Genomic DNA, 25,631 nt, shown 5'->3' with positions numbered 1-25,631 from the left:
AAATATTTACCATATCCTGACTAACAGCTGTTCTACAAATTTTTCTGAACCTGAAATTCTTTTAGCTGAACATGCTTTACATTTGAAATTTGGACTATGTAGAGCATTAGATTTGAAAGCAAAAGAGGTGGGTGTATCTATAATGCTTTAAAGCAAACACATATTTTGCCTGAATTTGCTGCAGTTGAGCCAGGCTGCTGGACCTCAAAAATTAAGAAGCTACTTTATGAAGTTGCAAATAGGTGCTATTCCAAACTAGCTTTTTGCTTTTAAATCCAAGCAATGTGTTACTCTTGAATATGAACTTTCTATGTGTGGGTGCTACTGCTACTTTGCCATTTTACATGTATTCAGTTCCAGGAACAAAAAGCACAGAGAATGTATGTTTACTCAGAGAATAGACCTTTGTCTAGTGCTTTTGATCATTCTGATATCTTTTAATCAGAGATGCTAAGGGGGATAGTGTTGTTCTATTGAAGCAGTGGGGAGGTGTTTGTTTTTTTTACAAAAATGATAGTTGAAGAATTGGAAGTTCATGGAATCTTTGAGGAGCAAATATTAATATTAAAAAACCTAGTACCATGCTTCCACATGACTACATTTTCTATAATTTATTTAGAATAAGTTATTCTGTATTGATAGCATAGAATTTGAAGCTGTTGAGCTAATCCACAATGTTATTTTGCTACTCTATGTTTTAAAATGTTATTACCCTTATGGTAGGCAAATGGTTTTTAATCTTATTCCTCATGAGAAAAGTAAGACAGAGGAACAGAATTTTGATCATTCTGATATCTTTGTCTATTTGTGTATGATCTTATAGGATCATCTAATGTTCCCACGGATGTTAATGAAACTGGTCAGCCTTCGGACTTTAAGTAGTGTTCATTCTGAACAAGTGTTTGCTCTTCGGCTACAGGACAAAAAGCTACCACCACTTCTTTCAGAGATCTGGGATGTCAATGAATGAGTATACTATCTAAGGACAGTGAGCGATTACACTGATTATCTTTTGCAAATAAAAACTATTCTCCTTTATCAAAAGCATTGAAGCAATGCAGAAGACTGATTTCTTTGCTCGGATGAAATATATACAGTATATAAAAAACAAATGAGAAGGATGAAATGATGTTTTAGTCACTATTTTCCAAAATGGAACTGAAAGACTTAACACAGAAGAGTAAAAGAATACCCTCTAATAATTTTTCAGGTGGTTTTCTTTAATGAGGACCCGGTTTGTGGGGACAATAAGCCGACTTTGTATAAAAAAGAACACCGCTTCGGTGGGGGGGCCGAAAGCCCTACTAAGCAGGTATATACAAAAGTATGAAGGCTATTGCTTAACGCATTGTAAGCCGCCCTGAGTCTCCGGAAAAGGGTGGCATATAAATTGAACCAATAAATAAAAAAACAATAAATAAAAAAACAAAACCCTTTTTTCATATTTAATTTCAAGGCCACCATCCAGACGTATAGAATCTTCTTGGGAATTTTAGAGGCAAGCTTCCTTGTGTATCTTTTCTTTTTTGATCCCCTAGGTTGTATGTAGCTAAAATATGTTAACATTCAAAACAATTAATAGAGAGCTGGATAGACTGTATGTAGCTTAGGTGCCTTTTTGTGGACTTTTCAGAAGCATCACTTTGGATATACTGTAGTTATACTATTGAAATCTCTTAGGACCTTTTGTAATATTTCTGTTCTCCATCCCACGATCAGAAATACAGCCATTGCTGATATATACTGATACAATAACAAGGAAGACATGATTTTTATTATATGAAACTCCTTTGAATATGGAGATGTGCATCACACATCCATATAATCTAGATGATTGCCGCTCAATATGTTTTCTATACAGTACAAAATGTACCATATTGGATTATTACAAAGTACATATAAGATTACCACCTTTCTCTTTTATTCATCTGTGCATTAAGAGACAAATCTAAATAATGGCCAATTATGGTTAAACATTTTCTTATCTCCCCTCTACTAGTTCTTTACTTCAAATTTTCCCCTTCTCTGACAAAACATTTAGATGGAAATAGAAGTTGGTATCTGCTGTAAATCACTTTGCCAGAAATGATGATGCATACATCATGATGCAGTCCTGGCCTTTCATAGTTGGTCCCAATGTTGGATAGTACTTAAATCGTATGTTTTGCATCATATCATGATACACCTATTGTCAATTGCCTCCCTGGATGGATGCCTATAGTGGGAAATTTCTTAAATGCTGCCTTTGGATAACTTCAGGAAGGAAAAGAACCCAGTTTATGTATGATTCAAATTTTTTTGTGTACTGAGGATGTGATGGCCAAATTTATATCCTTCCATCCCTAATTAAACATGTTCAATTGTTTCATGATGGCCCATATATTCACAAAGAGTTTAGTGTTTACAGCCTAAACCTCAGGAATGAGTGGAGTTTAACTTATTGATGCAAGTGGATTTAGGCATAAATATGCTTTCCTAGAAATAGTTGCTAATGGAATAAATAACTTGAAAAGTATACACCAACACTGGCCAGGATATCTGATAGCAGAAATTATATCTGACATTTATTGGTACACTAATAGTGCTTGCTTCTTTCAGCATTTAAATTGGCTTTCTTTGCAGAGGTGTTAGAAATTAGGTCCTTGAACTAGTATAATTACTATGTAGCAAGTGCCGTATTTGTGATGTCAGCTTTATGACTATTTTGCACATGAGATTACTCTGCTTGTATTGGCCTTAACCTGAGAAAGCACATATATAACAATTTACCATGTTGTAATGACCCTTTGCAATTACCGAACTTCTTGGGTTTAATCCCACATTTTCTAATCACCACTTCTCAAAAAATGTAATTTTTTGTAAAAGAATAAAATCTAATAAGAAAAAACTGTCTGGTACTTAATGCATCCACATTTATACTTCTACTGAAAATGCACATACGAATTTAACGTCATCAAGACTTACGAATGGTCAGAAATTATTTTTTTTTTTTAAAAAAAAAGACTTATGAATGGACAGAAATGCAATCTTTCCCCATTTTTTTTAAAATATGTGTTGTAACTTAAGATCTTAGTCATCTAACTCTGTTAAAGTGGCTTATTTTTAGAAAAAAAAAGAACGTTCCCTCGAAATTTGGCCGTGAGAAACAGCTCCTCTTTTGGAACGTAGTGTCCTATTTGCAATAGTGGCGAATAGCGAGCGTCCTCCTATTCTGCGGTAGGATTTGGCCTTTCTGAATTTTATACCGCAATTGGGAGTAGAGGGAGGCGAGGCACGTATTTTATTATTAAGAACATACCTGTGGACGGGGCTGGCGCCTCTGCTCGGCCTTGAGATGCGCTGGCCTTGGTACTCGAGCCCCCGATGGTGACGCCCCTTCCCGCCCTTTCGGGCTTCGCGCTTTCCCCCCGTGCTCGGCTCCGTCCCCTCAGAACGGCTCAATGGTCCGTTCCCAACGTCCAGTGCCCGCCCTCTTTTTCCGTCTCTTGGTTCGCTCCTCCCCTGTGCTGTTGATGCGGAACTGGCCGCCTGCCTGCCTGCCTGCCTGCGTGAAGGGAGAGGACGCGGCTTCCGCTGACAGGTAAAGGCGAGCAGGCCGCGTTTAATGGCTGCAGGAAGCGTCGCGGGGCCGCTTGCCTTCGCCCGCTCTGTGACATATGCGGCGGAGGGGTTGAGGGCGGCCGGGAAGGACGGCGAGGGTAAGGGGACGAGGCGAGCCCGTGGGGGCGGATGGGCTTGGGATGGGGAGCCCGTGCTTGAGGAGGGACCGCGGGAAGCCGGTCCGTCCAGGGAAGGCTCTGCGTGGCTTAAGGAAGACGGCGGGGACTCGGGCAGCCAAGGCTGGAGGTTTGGCGTGGTGGTTGGGTGACGAAGCGCGGATGTCGCAGCAGCAGGGAGGCACGAGGATGGGAGTGCAAGTTCAAAGATGGAAAGGGGGGCGGCTGCAACGGCTGACGCAGGGGAGGTTGTCGCGTGGGGCTGGGAGGTGTGTGGATTAAGCGTTTGCGGGAGTGCTTGTGAGGGAAACTGGGAGCGAGAGCGCCTGGGCCGTGGAAAGCTGCAACAATAGGTTGTGAGAGGTATGTGCTGTGGAAGGACTGTTGTGTGTGAGAGAGGGTGGGGGGGAGAGAGACAGAGACAGACAGACAGACTGACTGACTGGTATTCTCTCATCATCATCATCATCATCATCATCATCATCATCATCATCCCCTGGCATGCAAGCTTTATCTGGATTTTGTGTTGTCACACACCATACAAACCTTCATGCTGAATGTGCGCAGGACAAACTCCTTCCTTGATCCCAGTAGCCTTCAAAAGCTGCGCATCATCCATTGCAATTGTTTTCCTAAATTCTCTCTGTGGTCTTGCCCGGAGACCCAGGTTAGGCTAGGATGAAATTTAGTTTGGGCAGGGTGTTTATATACACCAGCTAGTATGACTAGACAATGGTTCGTTTTGCTGTGCAGATTGAAGCAGTTGGTTTGATTAAATAAACCGTTGGTTTGAGGGTAATGTGTGCAAAAGCTAGTTGATCAGGATCATGGATAGGAGAATTTACCAAAAATCACACCTTGAAAATAACATTACTTTTTCGGTAGATATGTTTTTGGTCCCACAGCCTCAGCATATTCTTTTGGAAGGTTTTGTTATTCTAGAGGTCCTTGGATCTTCTCAGGTTTCATATTTAGGAACTTGAAAAATGTGCTATACCATGCACAAAATTTGGGGGACTGATCTCACTTGCATATGGAGGCTGTAGTTTGTACAGCTGGAAAATTACAGAATGTTTACTACAGAATAATGTTGTTTCCTCAGGGTTAAAGCAATCTGGAAAAGGAAAAAAAACATATTTGAAAGTAAATGCTATTGACAAGTTAGTCCTGAATTGATGCACAGAGAACTAGATCTCTAACATGCATAGCTGCATCAATATATTTTACTTTTTTTGAATGTGTTATATAAAGTTATTTGACAAATAGTTACTGTATCTGGAACTGTAGTAGGATTTTTTAAAGCGTGTCAAAACTTCAGTGGAAAAATGTTTTCACTGTATTTATTACTCACTGATTTTTTAGAATAAAATGTTGGAGCATTTAAAAAAATATTTAGATTGTAATGTTTTTAATCAACTTCTGAGTAGAATCTTGGGAGGATTTAGTTATTTAGTAATTCATCTTGTATCAACGAATTCTGGAAAATTTAGTGTGATAAATATTATTTATCAAAGTTTATTTTAACTGTATAAAAATATCTTAGTATCCTTTTTGATTTGCCAGTTACTTTTTGATTTGCATCTGTTAAACTTATATTGGTAATTTTTTCTTCCATTTTATTTTCAATAACAATATTCAGTTATATAATAAATGATGAAACCCTCAAATGTGCATAATATCCATTGTGGAAATTTTTAGATTCTGGAAAACTGGTGAATCTTTAATAGATTTTCCACAACTGAGACAGTCTTTTTAAATAGCTTTGAAAATAGTCTTTCTGGGGTATCAATACTTTTAATTTTTACAGGTTCAAATTAAAGCCTTTCATTATTGCATTAAAATAATAAATAATAGCACACAGAAGTTAAGTTTGCATTCTTAATATTTAATTTAAGATTTGTATATTTTAGTTTCCACTGCTATCTTTATAAGTAGACAGATATATATCCTGGAAAGAATAATTTTATTTATTACCTATTTACTTACTTCAACCAAAATATATACATATAGTTTCTGTATAATTTGAAAATGCTAATTAAGAATACATCACCTTTTCTAAAAACAACATTAAAAAAAAGAACCAAAGAAATTTCTGTATAGGGGATTGTGAAAAGAAGTTATATGTATTTTAGGAATGGATTTTCATGTATTATTTACACTAATTGTTGTAATGCAAATGCACACTGGTGCTGCTTTGTAACAATTTATTTATTTTACTATCCAAGAATTTGTATGTTTTATCTGCGGTTAAATAGAAGTTGAGATCTGCATTTACATAGTAGGAAAACATTTAGTATCAGGAAACTCATCCCTGTGAATATCATTATATGAACATTTAGATGTTTAATGTTACGCAGAATTACATAAATATGGAGCATATTTATGTATACCTAAGAATATGCAAAGGTACTGTAGAAGTCAGATACAAATAGAGCCTTGGAATTCCCTTATCACCAAGAGAGACAGGCAACTGAAAGCATTTTGGCCTACATACCATATAGTTTTTATAATCCTATTTCCAATTATGGGATTAGCTACTGTGGCCATTTCCAAACTGCTTTGGATTTATTTTGTTTGCTTCAATTAGTTGTATATAGGCTGCTTTTAGCTGCTTTTATGGTTTTAGTCAGATGCAGTAGATCATTTGCTTGAAACAACTGATTCAGCTGTTTCAGCTTGTATGCATTCCTTTAATTGAGATAAATGTGTTCAAAATAAGACAAAACTGTGTGTGTGTGTGTGTGTGTGTGTATGATTTTCATTGCAAATGTCATGAGAATATATTTTCTTTATAGTATAAAATACAAAGAAGTTGCAGAACTTTAAAGTCTTCTGAATATATCAAAGAATTGTTCCATAAAATCCATGTAAATTACGGTAAATGATTGTTCAAAAGACAGTAGTCTGCTGACAAGTCATCACTTCTTAACTCTGATCTGGTTGTATTAAGTAACTGTTTTTATCAGTTACCACTTATATGTCAGCTGATATGCCTTTTCCTAGAGACTAATGGATTAATGTATCAGGCTATTATATCCCACCAATGGAATATAATACTTCTGGAATACCATATATCCTTCAGCCTAGCCTCATTATAGTGTTTTTCCTCACAATTGGTTTCTACTGCTTTATAATTATTTGGAGAGGGACAGTTACAATTTCTGTATAGTGCCAACACAGTGTGTTTCAAAGTTATAGTATTATTTCATTTCTGAGCTGTGAAGATATAAGCAAGGAAAATCAAGTGGGAGTGTTATGTAGGCATTAAAAAGGGAATGGAATTGACCATAGTAAATTAAAATAAAGTTAATTGATGAAAATGGCTTCTTCCTCACATCTGAAAGGGCTCCAGTGGATATCATGCTTAGGGTTATTTCTACTGTAGATGTCTTTGTAATCTCCACAATAGTGGGAACTGCTCTTGAAAGATTTCTGAATTTCGTTGTGAGTAAAATGTGACACTGTTGCATCATACATAAAGAATAACAAGGGGGGGGGATATAAGCCACCCAGAGTCGCTGGATAGTGAGATGGGTGGCACATAAATTTAATAAATAAAAATATGGATGGCATATAAATTTAATACATAAAAATATAAGGCTAATATTAATTAACTGTATTAGTTACTATTATGCCTCAAATCTAAATGTAGGATGCTTGTCATTGCTTTCAAAGGCATCTACAGCCTAAGGATTTATCTCTTCAAGTATTAGGAAGAATAAGATTTTAACAACTTTCCCACAAGTCTTTGTTATTGATTGTGCTGTCTGAAGCCATCTAGAGAGAACCTTGGCAATAGAGACAAGGCAAGATAAGAATAATTTGAGACAGAGTAAGTTGTCTATGTATATGCAATTCGTATCAGAATGGAAGATCACTTAAAATTTAAGCCACCACTCCAAAGGAAAAATAATTAGAGAGATATTATAAATGCACAACTGCCCAATTCCCTTCTTTAATTAGGATTACCCAATCTTATGAAGCAAATTTTGTTTGTTTGATCTTTTCCCCTCAACAAACATGAGTATTTGGCATGCAAGTTTGCATTTAATACATAGTGGAAAAGATTACATTACAAAAAACAGATCCAGAATGAAAGTGGATATTGAATTGAAATGAATTAAAATGAATGAATATTGATTAAAATTATTTGCTTGTGATTTTTAAAAATTAAATACTTTATTTGATACATAAACTCATCAGTTTATTGTATAAAACTATCTTAACAAATTCACTGAGCAAGAGTGCGAAAAAGAGTGAACTGGAACTCTGTAAAATAAAAATAAACCTTATTTTGAATTATTGTATATCCTATTGAATTCGATGGCTTTTACTTCTAGCTAGATATGCATAAACTGGTGTCTTTCTGGGAATGGGTCTATATAGCTGGATTACTCATGTAAATTGGGGTAAAAATTGGGGAAGAAATTCTTGAGTTACTGACTTTTCTTTTTATTTGCAAAAAAATGAATTAGTAGATGCTTTTGTGCTGCAATACAGTACTTGGAAACATTTCAGTATTTATCCTGTAATAAATCCCACTATATTCAATCATTCTTATTTCTAGGTTAGTCTATTTATAACTTCTGTTTGATGAACTTGATAAACCCACCTTCTCTTCGGGGAGTATGCTATCTCCACTTTCTTTTCATTTCCTTCCACGTACAAGTTCAAGTCCCACCTTAGCCATGAAAGCCAATTGAGTGACTTTGAGCCAGTCACTTGCTCTCTCTCAGCTCAACTTACCTCACAAGGTTGTTGCTTTGGTGAAAATAGGAGGAGGAAGATGTGATGGATATATTTGCCACCTTGGGTTGTTTGTAAAAATAATAAAATATAGGGCAATTGTCTGAAATGAAGACTCATTTTCTCTATCAAGATATCCTATCAGTTGATGATCCTGATTTTCCAGAATCCTGGAAATAAGCTTTCCACTGCAAACATTCAAAACCTGATATAATATAAAGTGATAAGAGCAGGGATGGTGTGCTTTGTCATTCATTTTTGGTTCTCCCTTTTCTCCCTTGCAGCCAGTGTGAACATTTTGGCTATTCAATCACTTTCAGCATGTTAATCTTTTACATATTCTCAATGAGTGTAAATAGGCTGCTTTCCCAAATAATTATTTGGAGAGGGGGCAACCTCATGCTTCTTTCAAGTAAATATGGTATGTAGTTTCAAAGGCATGCTGCAATAAATCCTAGGAACACAAATGGATGTTTCCAAAATATTGCAGAACAAGGACAAAAAGGCATTTGGATACAATGATAAAAGCTATGATAGTTTCCATAAAACTATTCAGTTTTCCTGAATATATTTTAATATGCCCTTTAAAGTCTTGATTACGCACCATAAAATTATATTTCCTTTTTTTCTGCATCTCCTAGTTAGTAGCTACAGGCAATAATACATTGGCTTGAAGAGTAGACTTACATAAAATAGCATGAGCATTGGGACAAAACCAGGCAATGGTAATATATCAAATTAAAAATGAATATTTTGAATATTAGCCTCTGAAAAAGCACAGTAATAAATATTGGAAGAATGTTGAGACTGCAGATGTAGCTGAAAAATGTTGACATACAGATGTATATATTTTATCAATAAAAGCAACATATAATAGATGTAAAATGTGCATAAAAATAAATAGAATACTAAGAATGATTCAGCATTTAGTTAAACAAAAATTATTTTGGCTGTTTTATTTAGATAGATAGATGATAGATAGATAGATAGATAGATAGATAGATAGATAGATAGTTAGTTTATGGTAATATTAAATGTGTATTGATTCAGTTGATTAATTTATATATCTTGGTAGATGGGGAAATTTTAAGACATGAAAATGCTGGTATAACGAGAGAATTGTTTATGATGAGAAATGAATATTTGTCAAATAAAGCAAAAATAGCTATGTATAAGGGCATGCTTCTGTCAACTTTGTTATATAATAGTAAGAGTTTGGCATATCAGGAAAGACATAAAACGAATACAGTGCTAATAAGTTATTCAAGGTATGTGTGACGCAGCAAAAAGATGCAGAGTTAAGAACGAATAGGTATTGAATGAATATGGATTGAAAATAAAAGTGAATTACTGGTATGAAAAATAAATGTTGATGTGTTGTGGTCATATAGACAGAATGAATGATTAAATTGCAAAAACATATACAAAGGAATGATCTCAATGAAAGAAGAAGACCAAGAAAACCATAATTAGGTGGAGTTGATGAGACCTTAAAAAAAAAAAAAAGGTAAGAAATTTAAAGAAGGGGGTGCAATGGCTCAGTAGTTAAAAACGTTGACCTTGTCAGCTGGAGAGACCTGAGTTCTGCATGATAGGGTGAGTTCCTGTTTTTGCCCCAGATCCTGCCCATCTAGCAGACCAAAAGCATGCAAATGTGAATAGATAAATAGGTAACACTTTGACTACACCTTGTAGTCATGCTGGCTACATGACCATGGAAATGTTTTCAGGCAACACTGGCTTCCTTGGCTTAGAAAGGTGATGAGCACCATCCCCTAGAATCGGACATGACTGGACAGGGGAAACCATTACCATTACCTAGGAAATTTAAAAAACAATTGGTATATGAATATAATGGAAGCAAATATGATTTAAAAAGACAGGAAGAGTGACGTCATATGCAGCTGAAGAATGTTAACAATGGATAGTGACATCACAGGGGGTTCTGCTGACTACTAGTCAATTATTCTATTAGCTCATTCTTTTCTCCCTCCACTTTATTATTTTTTATTATCTAATTATTTTGTCAACAAGTACAAGGAAACAAGTATCAGTATAGACATAGACATGGACACATGAAAAAATGGCACAAATAAATGGATATAAATAAGCAAAACATAGTCATAAACACATAAAATGAGTACATATAAATGGGGACAGTAGGACTGGGACGGTAGGCACGCTGGTGCGCTTATGCACGCCCTTTTAGGGACCGCTTAAGAAACATGTAAGGTCCACGGTAGACAGTTTAAGGTAAAAGGTATGGGGCTTAGAGAAACTAACAACAGGATCAGGTAGAGTGTTCCAGACATTTACTGCTCTATTGCTGAAGTCGTATTTTCTGCAATCAAGATTAGAGCAGATTACATTTAGTTTGTATCTATTGATAGCCCTTGTGTTATTGTGGTTGTAGTTAAAGTAGTCATTAACAGGTAGGACATTATGGTAGATAATCTTGTGTACTAAGCTTGGGTCGGAACATCAACGGCGTAGTTCAAGATTATCCAGGCCTAAAATTTCAAGCCTGGTGATATAAGGAATTTTATTGCGAGCAGAGGAGTTGCGTACTCTTCTTGTAAAATACCTCTGGACCAACTCTAATGTATTAATGTCTGAAATACAGTGTGGATTCCAGGCAGGTGAGCAGTATTCAAGGATAGGTCTGGCAAAGGTTTTGTATGCTCTAGTTAGAAATATAGCATTACCAGAGAGAAAACTTCGTAAAATAAGGTTGCAACTCTTAATGCCTTTTTAGCAATCTGCACAATGGAGATTTTTGAAGTTAAACCCATGCAACTGGGATTTAATGCAAATGCAAATAAAAAAATTTGAAAAATAAACTCACAGTGGTATTTAATTAAGGTAAGTGCCATGGCTTTCTATCAGGTAGAGCAATTAGATTTTCTTCCCACTTTGTATTTCTACACAGACCCAAGAAGGTTAGATAAGGAATGCATTACCTAGAATTAGAAGGCCATATATAGCAGACGTTTTCCATATAAGAACACCCAAGCATCTACCCCTTATTTATATTAGTCCCAAGTATGAATTTTGAGTCTCTTCTTCCAACTATTTCAAGTCCATCTCTGTGACAACTTTTAAGAGTTTTTGCCATTTGTCACTTGTTTAGTGAATGACTTTCTCAGACTCCCATCTCATCAGCTTCAATTCTTACAATAAGAATTTCCACTTGTTGGTTGACAACAATTAACTATTTAAAGTGGCCTCATCCACTTTTCATCAATAACAATTCTTATTTTTCATTAGTAAAAATTCTTATGTGACAGTGTCATGCTTATTAGCTTTTCAGCCTAGGGAGCCTAACTTTTGTGTCTGATTCATTTTTATAATTTATCTTTTTAATAGACTTCAGAAAACTGAAGGTTTCCCTTTACTACGGCATCAGTGGGGGAGTGTAGGGCCAACAAAGCTATGGGAAAATGGATGAGGCAAATTGAAGCAGAGGCAAGCACAGCTGGGCAGGAGAAGCATGAGGTCCTCACCTAATGACCTCCCTTAATGGCCATTGGTAAATGGTGCAGTCATGTGATGCTTCACCTAACAACTGCTTTGCTTAGTGATAGAAATTCCTATCCCAATTAGGGTTGTTAAGCCAAGACGATCTGTAACTGCATTATATCCCTGTTTCTCAGCATAGTGCAATAACTCTCATATATTCTACGCTAAGGGTGTCAAACTCGCGGCTCGCGGTCTGGATGCATTACCTGCTGGCCTCACCCGGTTTAGCGAAGGGGAAAAAAAGTGGCAATACGTTATGTGACACTGCCATCATGATACGAGCTTGACACCCCTGTTCTACACTATTTAAATGCCAGTAGACAACCCATGAGTCATTGTTTCAGAGATATTTCCTTAAGTGAAAAACAGAATGATCATGGGCAGGAAAAAAAGCAATGGGAACAGGAGCAACTTCCAAATTTTTGCTGGCTTCCCCATTGATATTCCTTGTAGGAAGCTGGCAGGGTGTACTGGAAATGATGACTGTAGCTTATCACAGTGGTGCAGCAGCATGAAAGCAGTCACAACTTTGCCAAATTTAAATGCCATGTTGCCCTATGATGCACTGTTTCACCCAATTGAAGAGAAACAGATGTGAATTTTAGTATGATACAGGTAACTAATTCCTATTTTGCTTTTTGGAAATGTCACGTTAGATGTTTAAATAAAGTTGCTAGAAATTATTAAGGTACCAGATTTGGTCCTCAATCTTTTCTGCACATCTAGATACAATTAAATTAAGAAGATTCACAATCTGATTTATTTATTGTGGCCTTTGCATATGGATTGTTTTGAATGAAAATTTATAACTTATATCTAGAAGGCAATTTTAAGAAAATATATATCCCCCAATACTTCTATATGTATAGAAGTATTGGGAGATCAGATTGCATACAGTTGTAGATTGTGGGTTAATACAAATTTGATCAATAATCTAGCTCAAATGTGAAGAAAAGCTGGTAGTGTCTATCATAAATGGGAAAAGCCCTAATGATTAGGAAGTTGTAATATCATAAAGGTGCCACAAAAACAATAGTAAATTATTGGCTCAAGGAAGATATCGTACATAGGGGAATCTTGTTAGTAGTTCAGGTGAAGTTGATATGTTTATGCATGCAAGTGGGGGGGGGGAGCTGATGTGCTTCTATAAATAGTCTTAATGTGGTATGATCCAGGGACTAGAAGATGAGTTGCTATGGAGACTGATCTGAATCAGATTACCCGAGGTTCCTGTTACCCAGCTTTGTATGTGTGACATACAATTGTAATTGAAAGACTAGTCACTAGACTATTGGTTGACTGATATATTTGATCATATATTTTTCTCTAGAATGTCCCCCAAGAAGGCATAAACTGTGCTATGCATGAAAATATTAGTCAAATTCATTTGTAAGCATGGATGTTGAGGAATGCAGGAATGCAGAATGTTATACTGTGGGGTCATTTTAAAATATATTAAAAACTAGGACTGATACTTGCAGGGAAAGTGCAGGTAATTGAAAAGATGAAACTTCTGTTTTCAATCTTGGATGTAGTTTTCCCTGTTATATTTACCAAATAGATATAAAAGAGGTAAAATTCTGAACAGTAATTTGCATAGGTTGATGTTTGTCATATCTATCACAAATTGCTCAAATTATTACTTTATTGTCATTATCATTGATGGATGCAAATATAATCTTGAATGGAATATTTCTTACTTGTAGGTTCATGTTGCAATTGGGAGAGGAATTCTCGTTAGAGCACGTACTGGATATTAGATGGACCAATGACAAAGGAATTCATTGAGATGACATAGTATAGGAAGCGAGACCATGGTGCAAAAGAAGAAGAGCTGCCCTCGCTTACTTGATTACCTTGTGATTATTGGAGCCAGGTATAGTAAACATCTAGATGTACTTGCTTAGAATAAATATACACATATTATCACAATGGTCTAATAAAGGGGTATAGAAAATAATAAATAGCTCCTGCCATTAATCACCAGCCCAAAGCAAGGTGGGAGGGGGAACATTTATGTTTATTAGTGGTGGCGCAGAATGCAGAATTGCAGGCTAATTCTGTTGACTGCCAGCAGTTCGATTCTCACCGACTCAAGGTTGACTCAGCCTTCCATCCTTCTGAGGTCGGTAAAATGAGGACCTAGATTGTTGGGGGCAACATGCTGACATTGTAAACTGCTTAGAGGGCTGCAAAGCACTGTGAAGCAGTATATAAGTCTAAGTGCTCTTGCTCTTGCTGGTGAGCATCTCTATAAAGTATCCAAAATAATGGGCAGCTCCTACAGTATCATAAATGCAAAACCCACACTGAATAATGAAGAGTGCCTGATGCAGGTGCCCCAGGGCTCAGTTTATTCATTTGTTTCTTAGATTTTTATCCTGCCTTTATTACTCCTTCCTCCTCCTATTTTCCCCACAACAAAACCCTGTGGGTGGGTTGATCTGAGAGTGAGTGACTGGCCCAAAGTCAACCAGCTGGCTTTCATGCCTACAGCAGGACTGCCTCCCACATATATCTGAAAGCTTTGGGTATTGCTTGACATCACTTTATTAAAAGACAACTTGATATCAATGCTAATACGCCAAGATCTCTGCATTTCTTCTGAAGAAAACATTAAAAATAATCTGAAAAAACTTCATTATAAACAACCTGTAGGTGATGTAATATAGAATTTGAACTTCTTAGACTATTTGATTACTAACAAGTAACCAATGCAATCTACAGCTTGGAATAAGAATTAAATAATAAAGAAAGGGAAAAGGTGCATAAGAAATGTTTTTGAGTTACTGTGAAGTCTATGATCACAAGCAAGGTGGAGAAGAAAAGGTAGTCTGCCAAGTGCATTTCTCCTTTTAATACCCACATTGGCAATAGTAGCAATGTGCAATTGCCTATTGTCCAACTGCTGTGACATAAACTTTCTCTACCTTCTTATAGGAAAACAGTATTGAATCTGTTTCTCCATCTTATGATGGTGGAGAGGAGGTAGTTAGTGGGTGTTTCGGGGAAGAAAAAATGTTGGACAGTAAGATCACCCACATTCCATCTGTTCCTCTTTCATTGCTGATGGCAGCCTCCAACAGTTGCTTTTCACAAAAAAAAAAACAAGCAGAGTAAGGAATTTACATAGTTTTATAACATGTGACTTGCTCCGTTAACTCAATCTTTATTTACTTTTTAGCAGGACATTTGTAATTGGTGATATTACTTGCTGTAATTTATATTTATTTGTTTGATCCATTGTAGACACCACCCAATTCCAACTGACTCTGGACAGCTTGTAATATAAACATGATAAACATCCCACCCCAAACCAAGATGGAATTTGGCCATACAGCATTACAAAAAGTAAACAAACACACAATCAACAAGGGGCCCTGTCCATTTCAACCCAAGGCATGGGGGAACTACTGGGACTGTAAACCAGTAGTTTACAGAAAGCCAATGACATGCATTAAATTGTAATTTTAGTTAGTTGTTCAGTTAGTATTTGAAGTTTATAATATATATCAGGGGTATCAAACTTGCGGCGTCATGTTGTCGTCATGTGACATATTGCAACTCCCCCCCTTTGCTGAAATGGGATGGGCGTGGCCAGCACATGATACATCTGGCCCACGGGCCGCAAGTTTAACACCCTTGATCTATATAGTTGGTAATTTAAATATTTTCTCAAGCAATTACGGTGATATAATTAAAAGCTTATGTTGTGAGTTTTGGCCGCTGATTCGAATTTTAGTTTATTGATTCACTTAACTGATTAATGCATCATTCTCTTTTACTGAAAGTTATCCTTTCCTACCCTGACTTTCTTACATGGAAGTAAAAATAATGACTTACCTTCTTACAATTGAATTAGAGACCTCAAATATAAAACCAGTTTATTACACCATCAAGGCAGTCTCACTATTGCCTCTTTTTTGCTTGGTGAAAAAAAGATCCATTTTGTTACTAAATTTCTTGTTTCCATCATCTAATTTTCCATTTAGGCTCTGCAGTCATTTATTATAATTGTATCATTTTTTAGCTATTATGGTGTGATAAGTATATAAATCATGAGTATATTTTCGTTTTTCTGTCCAAACCTGTCAGGATTCATAAGCTCTCTTTGACATATTACTGATCATGAAGATGACTCATTTCTCTTCTTTCTGCAACCCAACCTACAACCCCCATTTACAGAAAAAGAGTCCTGTGGTATTTGTGGTGTTTCCATTGGGAAGATTTGCATCAGTGTGACATCTCTACCTTAGTAATATTATATTTCAGTAATTTTATACTTGTATTCCTGTAGGCAACCAAGTAGTGATAGTGTGGCACAGACACCTGAACTTCTGCGCCGTTACCCGCTAGAAGACCACACTGATTTCCCACTGCCTCCCGATGTAGTCTTTTTCTGCCAACCAGAAGGATGCTTAAGTGTGCGGCAGAAGCGGATGAGCTTGCGAGATGATACTTCCTTTGTTTTCATGCTCACAGACAAAGATTCAGGCATCATCCGCTATGGGATATGCGTTAACTTCTATCGGTCCTTCCAGAAGCGCATTTCCAAGGAGAAGGGTGAAGGCAGTGGTGGACATCGTAGCAGAGATGGACAGAAGGCACACAAATCTGGGGATGCTTCAACTGTGCAAGAAGAAAGAGCTAATGAAAGTTTAGAGAGCGGTGTCTCTCTCCAGCCACAGAGCATAGAGCCAGTTCTTGATAAAAACCGGTCACCTCGGAGAAAATCATCAGCGAAGGGCACTCATCGTTCTCGTAACAGTACCCTGACCTCACTCTGCATTCTTAGTCATTATCCCTTTTTTTCTACCTTTCGTGAATGTCTGTACACTCTGAAGAAGCTGGTGGACTGCTGCAGTGAGAGGCTCTTAGGCAAGAAGCTGGCAATCCCTCGAGGAGTGCAGAGGTATTGATGGAGTGGGGTCCCCCCCCTACATTCAAATCTAAATGATACAGTGGATTATAAAATCTGCTTCATATAACCGGCTATTTGCCTATCAAAATAAGAATGACCTAGATTTCCTTCTCTTTTCATGTGAGAATGTATAGGGTGCGTGAAGACCATAGAATCTGTGGAGAGAGTTTATTGGTAGAGTTGTAAAACTTTTTATACCATGTTGTTACTTATTTTCTAGAGACACAGTTTCTATTGCTTAAATAGTGTGGCCAAATTAAAATCTTGAATTTTTTTCTGTTTTCTTTTTTTGGAGGGGGGGTATAGTTGTAAATTAAAAATTGTTATTATTAATTATTAACAATTATTAATTAATTGTTAAATAATTTAAAAGCCTGATTATATATGAAAGAGGTGAATTAGGCAAACAATTCACATTTAAGAATAAAAAAAATATTTCACATGCCTATTTGTTTTACATGACTTTTCTCCTTTCACCACATTTTCCCCTTCTCTTGGTTAATCTGCAACCTCAAAACTTTCCACATGAGTTATACACAGCTAAAGGTGTAAAACCTCCTCTTCAGAGCCTTCAATACCCCAAAGACTTTATATAGGGCTATAGGCTAGACAAGAAAGTTGAAAAAAAAATTGGAGGCGAATGTAATGGAAAACCACTTCCATATTGTTGCTAGGAAAATCATATGGATATAAAGTTTGTATAGAGTTATAAGGAATCAAGCTCACATGTGGGAGACTTTATCCGTGGTCTAGGTGGCTTTCAAATATTTCAGACTCAAAAACTATTAAAGTCTTTAGAAGTCAAAACTAGCCCCTTGAATTGGGCTTTGACGCAAAGTGGCAGCTATTTAAATTATATAGAATTGTGTGTCATGTTCTGGTTTTCTAACTCCAACTGGAATGGCCGAAATGCTGCATCGGTTTATTGAAAAGATTCTGACATTTGACTACAAAGTTAGTCATGAGAATTTTTGTGATTCCCCCCAAAATGTTCTGATGTTAGAAGTTTGATCTCTTTCAGATATAAGTAGTCCTCAACTTACAATCACAATTAAGCCCAATATTTCTGTTGTTAAGCGAGACATTTGTTAAGTGAGTTTTGCTCCACTTTACAACCTTTCTTGCCTCAGTTGTTAAGTGAATCAGTGCACCTGATAAGTTAGTAACCCAGCTGTTAAGTGAATATTGTTTCCCCATTGACTTTGCTTATCAGAAGGTTGCAAAATGGTCATAAATATGAACCAGTTGCTAAGCACCTGAATTTTGATCACATGATTATGGGGATGCTTCAAAGGTCATAACTGTGAAAATGTCATAAGTCACTTTTCAGTGTCGCTGTAACTTTGAATGGTCACTAAATGAACTGTTGTAAGTTGAGGACTACCTGTACATACATGAATACCATGTTAAAAATGTATGTATGCTATAGTATTCCATTATTTCTTTCTGTGAGCCTTGATAATTATTTCCTTCTGTGAGCTTTGATAATACTATAAATAAGATATGCAAGGATAATAATAATAAGAAAGAAAAGAAGCATGAATGGAAGCCTTTTCAAGCAAGCTGAAGGGAAATACATACAGTTAGTATATTTATACATAAATATACAATATTGAGAATTATTATCTTGGACACTGATTTCTGTAGTAAGTCTATCCCTAATGGCTCTTTTAATTCTACTTTGGATTTCAGCAACATGATATTGCTTTCTGCTTTTCAGATGCACAGGAATACTGTGATACTTAAATTGTATTTATAAAATATTATTGAGTGTTATTTATCTAAAGTATTCTGATTACTGTACAGTAATAATTCCTGTAGTATGAGTCCGAAACCAGTATGAGTCTGATTTCAAGAGTGACTTCATTTGAGCCTTGATTGCTTTCATCATGAATGTAAAAAAATAATATTGCATATGTTACAAGAGAACTATTTATTTATAATTGGCTTATATTTTTGATTTATAAGGTTGCTGAATTACTCAAAGACTGATATATATAATTATATTACCAGAACATTATTAACATGTCATTTTAGTCGTGCTCTCTTTCTTTTCATAGTCTGAAAACTAAGAGTGGGAGAACATAATATACATAATTTTTTTATTTTTTTTTTAATTTGATTTATATGCCGCCCTTCTCCGGAGACTCAGGGCGGCTTACAATGCGTTAAGCAATAGCCTTCATACTTTTGTATATATTTATACAAAGTCAGCTTATTGCCCCCACAAACTGGGTCCTCATTTAACCTACCTTAGAAAGGATGGAAGGCTGAGTCAACCTTGAGCCTTGGCGAGATTCGAACCAGCAGTAAATTGCAGGCAGCTGTGTTAATAACAGGGTGCTTTAAACCACTGTAGTACCAAGGCTCTTAATTTGAAATGTATACTCTCTGATCTCTGTTCAATGGCCTCCCCTACCAACAACCATATATATTACTCTTTGCAGGACACACTGCTACACGAGTGCATAAAACTGATAAAGTAGATTCTACATTATAAACAATTTTACAGTTGCTTTTTATATAGTAATCTTTTGGGTTTAGTGTGATGAATGAATCTGCCCATTCTGGCTCAATGCTATATATTGCAGCATGCTATGATGACTTGTTCAGAAAATCATGGTTGGTTTTTTTATTTAATATTATATATGTCTGCAATCTAAAGTATCGAAAGTATCTTCTGAATCTTTATTGTTCTCTTGGAACAAAGCTGTAGCCTAATGTCTTTTGCAGGATTTTCAGTTGAACTACTAAAAGTAGGGGTATTAATCCTATTGTTTTTTTATAAAGGGACACCATGTGGCGGATTTTCACAGGCTCACTGCTTGTGGAGGAGAAATCTAGTGCTTTGCTACATGATTTGCGTGAAACCGAGGCTTGGATTTATCGGCTTCTTCGCTCACCTGTGCCAGTTGCTGGCCAGAAGCGTGTGGATGTGGAAGTCTTACCTCATGAATTGCAGCCAGCCTTGACGTTTGCCCTCCCCGACCCTTCCCGCTTTTCTCTGGTGGATTTCCCTTTGCATTTGCCCTTGGAGCTCTTAGGTGTGGATGCTTGCTTGCAAGTACTGTCCTGCATTCTTCTGGAACATAAGGTGAGAGGAAAATGCGGCCGATTCATTATAGATAATTTAGCAGTGAGGACTGCATTGCCTTTCCACAATGTTTCAGTAGCGCTTTAGCATGGAAGATTATGTAGATTTGTCACAATTAATAATTTCCTATTATTGTCCACAGAGCGATAAAGGGTGTATCCTTCATAATTGTATCTTTTTGTGTAAAATACTGTTTGATTAAGGAAGCAGCACTGGAGATGAAAATAAAACTGAGTAGCCTATAAGAAAATTTAGAATTTTGTTTTATGGTTGCACTAATGCAGTTTTCTTTGGCTTCAGGTAGTACTGCAGTCTCGCGATTACAATGCTCTATCCATGTCTGTGATGGCATTTGTGTCTATGATCTACCCATTGGAATATATGTTCCCGGTGATTCCTCTCCTTCCTACCTGCATGGCTTCCGCAGAACAGGTATATCAGTGGTTGTGTTAGGACAGCCCAGCCTTGACTCAACTAAAGACTTTCCTTAGAACCAATATGTGTATCTGGTTTTTTTTTCAGTGTATTGCTTGCTTGTTACTGAAATCTTCAGTTTATTTTTTTTCCTTGCTCTTCGGAAGAATTAAGAATGTTTTCAAAGAGTTATTTTTCTTTAAAAAAGTCTAAATTCTTTCCTTCTACATACTTTATTGGTTACTTTAGAACAGGGGTCCTCAAACTTTTTAAACAGGGGGCCAATTCACGGTCCTTCAAACTGTTGGGGGGCCGGATCGGCTGGGAGGGCATGGCTAGGTGGTCATATGACTAGGTGGGTGTGGCTAGGTCATGTGACTGGGTGGGACAATTTAGCAGTCCATTGAACAATACACACAAATTAAACTTTAATTTGTTTTGCTCCTGGGGGTGTTTTATTTGCTTTTGTTTGCATGTTGCTCTTTTGGTTGCCTTTTCTTTTTACTAGATTGTTTTTTCAGTTGTTTAGGAGTCTAGTGGTCCACTTCAGGAAACTCAGTTTTGCTGCAATTCTTCTCAGCCCCAAGGAGCTTGAGAAATCTCTCTCTGTCTCTCTCTATCTCTTTGTCTCTCTCTTTTTCCTTCTCTCTCTCCCTCTCTTTTTTTCTCTCTTTCTCTCTCTCCTTCTCTCTCTGTCTGTCTCTCTCATACTTTGTCTCTCTCCCTCTCCCTCTTTCTCCCTTTCTCTCTCTCTCTCTGTCCCGCTCTCTCTCTCTCCCTTTCTCTCCTTCTCTCTTCCCCTCTCTCTCCCCCTTTCTCTCTCTTTCATTCTTTCTCTCCCTCTCTCTTTCTGTCTCTCTGTCTGTCTGACTCTTTTTTTGTCTCTCTCCCTTTCTCTCTCTCTCCCCCTCTTTCTCTCTCTTTCATTCTCTCTCTTTCATTCTCTCTCTCTCTCTCTCTCTCTCTCTCTCTCTCTCTCTCTCTCTCTCTCTCTCTCTCTCTCTCTCTCTGAGGTAGTGAAGGTGAAAAATGGGCTGTTTTTGCCTGTTTTTTTGCGTCTTCTAACCCCCCCACCTCCACAAGCATTCTGCAGGTTATAACCAGGCAAAAATGGCTCGGTTTTTGGCCAAAAACAGGCCATTTTTGCCTGGTTTTTTTCCTCTTCTAACCCCCTCCCCCACCTCCACAAGCATTCTGCAGGCTAAAATTGTTGAGCTAAACTTTTGGTTCCAGCCTGCAGGTCTCCAGAAGGCAAGTCCTGCGCTCTGCTAAAGGGTGAGTTGGGTGATGTGGGCAGGGCAACCTCGTGGTGCTCCGCGGGCCAGATTAAGTGGTTCAGTGGGCCACATGCGGCCCGCGGGCCGTAGTGTGAGGACCCATGCTTTAGAACAATGAGTGTTTTACATTTGATTTACTGTAGCTTGGAAAAAAAAATGTATGCCTTTGAGTTAGTTTGGATTCCTGGTAACTGCCTGGACTAATCCCTGTAGTTTTCTTGACAAGGCTTTCAAAGTGGTTTGCCGTTGCCTTTTCTCTATGGCTGATAAAGAGTGACTGATCCAGAGTCAGATATCTGGCTTTGTGCCCAAGACCGGACAGGCCTTCTGGTTTCTGGCAAGATGGCATTATTTCTACATGAAACTAGGTTTCAAAAACAATATTATTTTTATTATTTCCAAACGTATTTTCCACCCTATGCTGTCTTAAATTTAAGGAGTTTCCCAACTATTTAATTTCTTCTCAGCTTTCAGTTATGCTTGCTTCTGATATACCTTCTTCCAAAATATACTGTATATACATTAGTATCTATACTTGCCCAGTTTTGTTCTTATCTGACTTGTATTACTATTTTCCACCCATTACAGCTACTCCTAGCCCCAACACCTTATATTATTGGAGTCCCAGCAAGCTTCTTCCTTTATAAGTTAGACTTTAAAATGCCAGATGATGTATGGCTGGTGGATCTAGACACTAACAAGGTAACTAGTTTCTATTTATGTGTTAAATGTAATTTAGAGAATTATTTAGGGATACAGGTAGTTCTTGACTTATGTGCACAATTGGAACTGGAATTTCAATCACTAAGTGGTGTGTTTATTAAGCAAGTCCTTATGTGACCATATCAATTTTATGATCATTTTTATCATGGTTGTTAAGTGAACCACACTGTTAAGTAAATCATATGGTTGCAAATTCTATTTCCCCGATTGACCTTACTTGTTAGAAGCTGGCTTGGAAGGTTGCAAATCATGTGACTGCAAGATGCTGCAATCGTCATAAATGCAAATCAGTTATGAAGTGCCGAAACAGCAATCACAGAAGTGTGAGATTGATGTGATGGTTGTAACTTTGAGGACAGATCATAAGTCAGTATTATGAATTCTCTAATTCCGCATTGCTTTTGCTAACACAGATAGCTGTTCTCTCCTGCTTCTAAAACAAAAATTTCCTGATCACCAATATTTGATGGATTATTTGGTTCTCTTTGTCATACTGATCTAGAGCATAGATTCCTGTGCATGAGTTGTTAACTGAGCTTGTTTCTGTGGTACATAAAAGAAATCCATTCAAGGGATTGCCTTGGTGCAATGTTATTTTTAAATTTTAATTTCAGATCATTGTTCCTACAAATGCTGAATTACTGCCTGTTTTGCCAGAACCGGAAGTTTTAGAACTGAAAAAGCATCTGAAGCAGGTAAGTTAATGTTCTGGTGAGTATGGTTAAGAGTTTAAAACTAAGATGAGAGTGTTGGGACAACAGAAACTTGGACCAAAGTTTAATAGGTCCAGGCTCAAAGTTGGTTATAATTCCACAATCATCATTTTACCACTTGTGAAGGAAAATCTCTGTGAGCATCAGAGGTGTATATTAGAGAAAATTAGTAATGAAATAGTATTAGGATTAGAACAAGGAGGCTCTGGCTACTTACTTAAATAAGTAGCCAGAGTTCTTCTAACTTAAATTAGAAGAATTAGAAATTCTTCTAATTTCTGATCCCCAAATGAACAGATACTTCAAAAAATAGCTTGCCTTGAAGAGCTACTGGAATGTAGAAAATGTACTGTATTTAGAGGAGGATATGAGAAATCCTGGTTCTTATTAGATTTGGAACAAACATTTTGTGTAGTAATTTTCTTCCTTCCTGTTCATTTCTCCTAATTTTCACAAAATAGTAATTGTCTCCCCCCCCACCAAGAATCAATTTATTTTATATTGCTTGTTTCATGAAGGTACACAGACTTGTTTTTTCCTGTGAATTATGTTCTAGAAATATACTGTGTTTCTTTTGAAGTCAGAATATGTAGGAATTTGAAGAGAGAAAACCAACAGGAAAGGCTTTGGATCAGTACTAAGAGTAGTCACTTGCAGAATGGAACAATCAGATTAATAATTAATAATTGATTATTATTTTTAAAAAAGTCAGAATTAGGTTGGTCAGCTATAAAATATTTGGTGAGCTAATAGTGATTTTCCTCCCAGTGCTGTATTAGATTGTGGATGAGAAAAAAAAATAGCTGAAAAAGGGCTGCATATCCAAAACACATTGCGTAACCACCATAACATTTTGTAAAGACAGTAAAACAACTGCTGCTCTTTTCAGTTTGTCCAATTTTGGCCTATAACCTGTCATTTCACCATTCTCCTATATTAATTTACTCCTATATTTATGGAACAATCTTATGGATATTTATTTATATATATGTAATTGATTTTATATGGTGCTTCCAATAATGGTATATTAAGCTTCAGAGTAAAAAAATGTGTACCCTAGAAAGGTATAATATATGGACCATAAAATGAAAACCGTGGTCAAACATAATGTTAAACTACAATTGATCATCAGACCAACTTTAGAATTGTCTTTCATTTTAGATTGCCTACAATTCAGCTTGTTATTCAGAGTCAAACTGTGTTTAATAATAATAATGGTTCATTGAAAAAAGCCACATTTATAAAGTATGGATTAAATGTAGCTTATTTTAATTAAATTTAGCTAAGATTAACCACAATTTGGAGTTTGGTAATACTAGCACTCAACTATAGTGTAATATTGTGTAGTCCTAATCAGTCATATTTATAGTGCTAAAAATTGAATTTCTTTATTGAGGCTTGGAGTTTTATGCGAGATCTATTCATACACATGACAATCTTGATGTGGTCATGAAGCTTTGAAATCATCTTGAATTGCTATTGTTGAATTGTTATCAATGTGTATGCTTCAAACGGCATTAGAATGTGGTTTATCACATCCTTACTCCACCGTCATTTTGATAAGCTACATCTGACGTGTCACTCTGTGGACTATTCATACTATTCAGAACCACATAAAAGGCTTTGCCATTCTCTTTAAAATGGTTTTATACATCCAACTTCGACTTAATAACTGCACAAAGCTCATTCTTTTGTTCCTACCCTTCCCACTCATTGTATGCCTTAAACATTTTGATTTTTCTATGACTTGTTTTCCCATTGTACATCATTAATTTTCTATTTCTATTCACATAGTTGCCAATGAAATCCATACTTCAGAATTTTTTTATTATATTTCATAATAGAGGTTTTATGACTTCTGTATTTTTCTTCCCCATTGCTCTTTTATTGTTCCTCTTTGCATGTTGCATGCAGTATATATATATAGGTAAAGCGTTACAGCAGCAGTTCAAAAGCTACTGCTTCTGTCTCTCATAGAAGAGCAGGACTATGTGTGATTTTTTTGTGTAAGCTAATGCAACAAACCAACAGGCAGTAGAATCTGCAATCTCTCTTTCTGATCTGTTTGGTTTTCTGTTTCCACAGTTTAAGGGGCTGTTGGCAACATTCCCACACACCTGAACAATATGAATAAAATAAAAACGTGTATTTTATTTTAGCAGATAGGAAACACAATTTTATTTTTTATGGAACAAGTTAAGGCAAGAAGGAAAAAAAAATCTTTACTGATGGTAATGAATCTAGGCAACAAACTTATGTGAATACTTATGTAAAATACTAAAAACTATTTTTACAGTCCATTCACTGCAATCAGAACATCAGATGTTAGTGTATTGTTAAAATATGTGTGGTGCATCAATTTACTAGCCCTCAGTACTTTTTAAGGGAACATGTTTGCAAACAGGTGTATGGGAGCAAAGCAGCCTGGCCTCCTTCAAGAACTGTGCTTTTTATTTTTATTTATTTTTATTTATTTTCTCATCTGTGGTATTAGTAATAATAGACTTT

At 36.5% G+C, this 25,631-nt stretch overlaps 3 protein-coding genes across 57 annotated transcripts in view; 2 read left to right on the top strand and 1 right to left on the bottom strand.

The window, feature by feature from the left end:
• Window positions 1–1,121, top strand: part of NR1H3 (nuclear receptor subfamily 1 group H member 3) — a 35,888-nt gene extending 34,767 nt beyond the window's left edge. For all 6 annotated transcript variants that reach the window (XM_087883019.1, XM_087883017.1, XM_034417538.3 and 3 more), the window contains one exon: window positions 824–1,121. In XM_087883019.1, the coding sequence (XP_087739145.1) occupies window positions 824–970 (147 nt within the window). In that variant the 3' untranslated portion in view covers window positions 971–1,121. The remainder of the gene's footprint in view (window positions 1–823) is intronic.
• The window catches only part of ACP2 (acid phosphatase 2, lysosomal), a 52,230-nt gene extending 48,212 nt beyond the window's left edge, over window positions 1–4,018 (bottom strand). The window contains exon 1 of the mRNA XM_060687575.2: window positions 3,299–4,018. The gene's annotated coding sequence lies outside the window, so the exon portion shown is untranslated. The remainder of the gene's footprint in view (window positions 1–3,298) is intronic.
• Window positions 3,481–25,631, top strand: part of MADD (MAP kinase activating death domain) — a 90,034-nt gene continuing 67,883 nt past the window's right edge. For 14 of the 50 annotated variants that reach the window (XM_087882954.1, XM_087882937.1, XM_087882946.1 and 11 more), the window contains exons 1-7: window positions 3,486–3,580; window positions 13,688–13,857; window positions 16,279–16,893; window positions 19,693–19,996; window positions 20,297–20,428; window positions 22,276–22,389; window positions 23,025–23,105. In XM_087882954.1, the coding sequence (XP_087739080.1) occupies window positions 13,796–13,857; window positions 16,279–16,893; window positions 19,693–19,996; window positions 20,297–20,428; window positions 22,276–22,389; window positions 23,025–23,105 (1,308 nt within the window). In that variant the 5' untranslated portion in view covers window positions 3,486–3,580; window positions 13,688–13,795. Of the gene's footprint in view, window positions 3,699–3,931; window positions 4,080–13,687; window positions 13,858–16,278; window positions 16,894–19,692; window positions 19,997–20,296; window positions 20,429–22,275; window positions 22,390–23,024; window positions 23,106–25,631 lie in introns of those variants that run through there. The other 36 variants (XM_087882966.1, XM_087882950.1, XM_060687569.2 and 33 more) reach the window with 11 other exon arrangements.

Source organism: Pantherophis guttatus, chromosome 1 (assembly GCF_059756535.1).
Source record: "Pantherophis guttatus breed Tessera chromosome 1, ASM5975653v1, whole genome shotgun sequence".
Lineage (NCBI taxonomy): Eukaryota > Metazoa > Chordata > Lepidosauria > Squamata > Colubridae > Pantherophis > Pantherophis guttatus.
Note: the sequence above shows the minus strand (reverse complement) of the source record. Positions and strands in the feature narration are given on the sequence as shown.